This window comes from Sinocyclocheilus anshuiensis, unplaced genomic scaffold (genome assembly GCF_001515605.1).
Source record: "Sinocyclocheilus anshuiensis isolate Anshui unplaced genomic scaffold, SAMN03320099.WGS_v1.1 scaffold920, whole genome shotgun sequence".
NCBI lineage: Eukaryota > Metazoa > Chordata > Actinopteri > Cypriniformes > Cyprinidae > Sinocyclocheilus > Sinocyclocheilus anshuiensis.
This window is the reverse complement of record NW_015552604.1, coordinates 464,743-466,722: the sequence shown is the minus strand read 5'-3', so window position 1 is coordinate 466,722 and position 1,980 is coordinate 464,743. Positions and strand designations below refer to the sequence as shown.

Here is a 1,980-nt window from a genome sequence, read left to right as displayed (position 1 = left end):
ACCGAGTGTTTCATGAAGGGTAATGTGAGGGAAGCATTACCTCACTGGGGCCGTTTCTCTCCCTCCTGTTGCCACACCTCCAACATCAGACCATATCAGCCAAGAGGAAAAAAACACATGGAAGAGGGAAAGAGGCAGTTGGAGAATGACTAAGAAATTTGGAATTTGGTATAAACCGGAAAATCGAATAACTTTGTTACGTTACTCAAGTTAAAGTAGTAGTAGAGTGCGTGGGTTCATTGTTAAGAAAGCATCTGGCTGGAGGATGTTAAATGGACACGAGATGAATATCACATGTTTCCAGCGTGAGGTTCAAGGTCTTTCATTTGCTCTGGCTCAGCTGTTGAGGTCACCTGATACGGTGAATTCATTCCATCCCTCACAAACACTAACTGCATTTAACTCGGTTAGCTGCTGGTAGAAAACCCGGCGTGGAGATCAAGTACTGATTGAGGAATCACACTATCTGCATTCGTGAATGTTTTGCATTACACTCTGAACTGACAACATGTCTGTTTCTGCCCTCACAGGTGCTTCTGTGCAGTCAAACGTGAAGCTGACGTCAGTGAAAATGCTGGAGACGGTGAAAGACAGAGTGCTGGAGGTCTACGAAAACCTCTTAGCAGGAAGAGGTAAAAATGCATGTTACATGAAATTATCTTGTAATCAGTCCTGAAATAAATGTATAATATGCAGTCTAGTGGGCAACTGATTTGACTTATTTTTCCTAATGGTTGATAGCCTTGTATTAGTTATAACAGGAAGGCAAGATTGACACCTAATTGCCAAAATCGCTGTTTTAATTTCAAAATGGGCCAGTTTATTTGTCAAAAAATCTCCCTGTCATTTTCCACCAAAAATAAAAGCTGTATGATTTAATAATTGAAAGCAGAGAAATTAAGACGATTAAGAATATTTTATTAAATACTTGTTTTTTTTTTGTTTTTTTTTACAATTGTATTATGAAAGTAATATTTGTTACATTTTTATAATTTAATAATTGTGTTATTTTAACATTATTATTGTTATTATTATTAAAACAAGTGACAATGTGGCCTGAGACAACGGAAGTAAAAATAGTTTATTTTATTATTATAAAATGTTGTAAATAAAATAGAAACTACATAGAGTCTAGAGTGAGATTTTCCCTATTTCTTTAAGATAAAACCAACTGTAAATCTGCATTTTAAAACTTTTTTAAATGTTTTATTCCTGGTGAGTTTCCATCTCTGGTATGCACAATACAGTTTGATAAATGTAGCTAAAAACTAGCTAACTATAAAAATGTCTACATGTTCAGCAAGAACCGTTTCTCGGCCATAATATTAGCTGTCATGAAAGTGCAAACTGGCTGTAGTAGAAGCAACAAAGTTATTGAAGTCTTATGAGTTGTGGTTTGACACATTTCAGAACGCAATGCAACTTGCTGCTGTAGCTAGAGGTGTTAGTATTTTTAACTGATGCAAGGAAGCTAAAAATGCAGCTGCTAAATATAACCTCAAAATGTTGGCCGATTAATTGACCTGGTCGATATATTTCTCCATCACTAATTCATAACATAGTCAAATCTGTTTTTGCAGAAACTGTTGTTAATTATAATATATGGCTAAAATGTATTCGATTTTTTTGTGAAATCTCTATACATGTAAAAAAAAAAGAGCTGGGTTTTTGTGTTTCTCTCTCTTTCTAGACCCTCGGTTGAAGGATTACCTTCTAATGGGGAGTCCAGTCAATATGTCTGCTATTCTACTTGCTTATCTTTTCTTCGCACTGTACGCTGGCCCTAAGTTTATGGCCAACCGCAAACCCTTCCAGCTGAAAGAAGCGATGATCATCTACAACCTGTCCTTGGTTGGCCTGTCTGCATATATCGTATATGAGGTGAGCGTCAGGAGATGTTGGTTCTGTTAGGTGGTGTGATCTGGGATGTGTTTGAACTTGAATGCACGTGTTTGTTTGCCTGCGTTGACTCAGAGGGAG

The 1,980-nt window shown here is 36.8% G+C and overlaps 1 protein-coding gene across 1 annotated transcript in view; it reads left to right on the top strand.

Moving 5' to 3' along the window:
- Nucleotides 1-268: 268 nt before the first annotated feature.
- Nucleotides 269-1,980, top strand: part of LOC107665848 (elongation of very long chain fatty acids protein 1-like) — a 5,521-nt gene continuing 3,809 nt past the window's right edge. Inside the window, exons 1-3 of the mRNA XM_016456905.1 lie at nucleotides 269-317; nucleotides 531-632; nucleotides 1,691-1,881. Coding sequence (XP_016312391.1) covers nucleotides 284-317; nucleotides 531-632; nucleotides 1,691-1,881 — 327 coding nt within the window. The 5' untranslated portion in view covers nucleotides 269-283. The remainder of the gene's footprint in view (nucleotides 318-530; nucleotides 633-1,690; nucleotides 1,882-1,980) is intronic.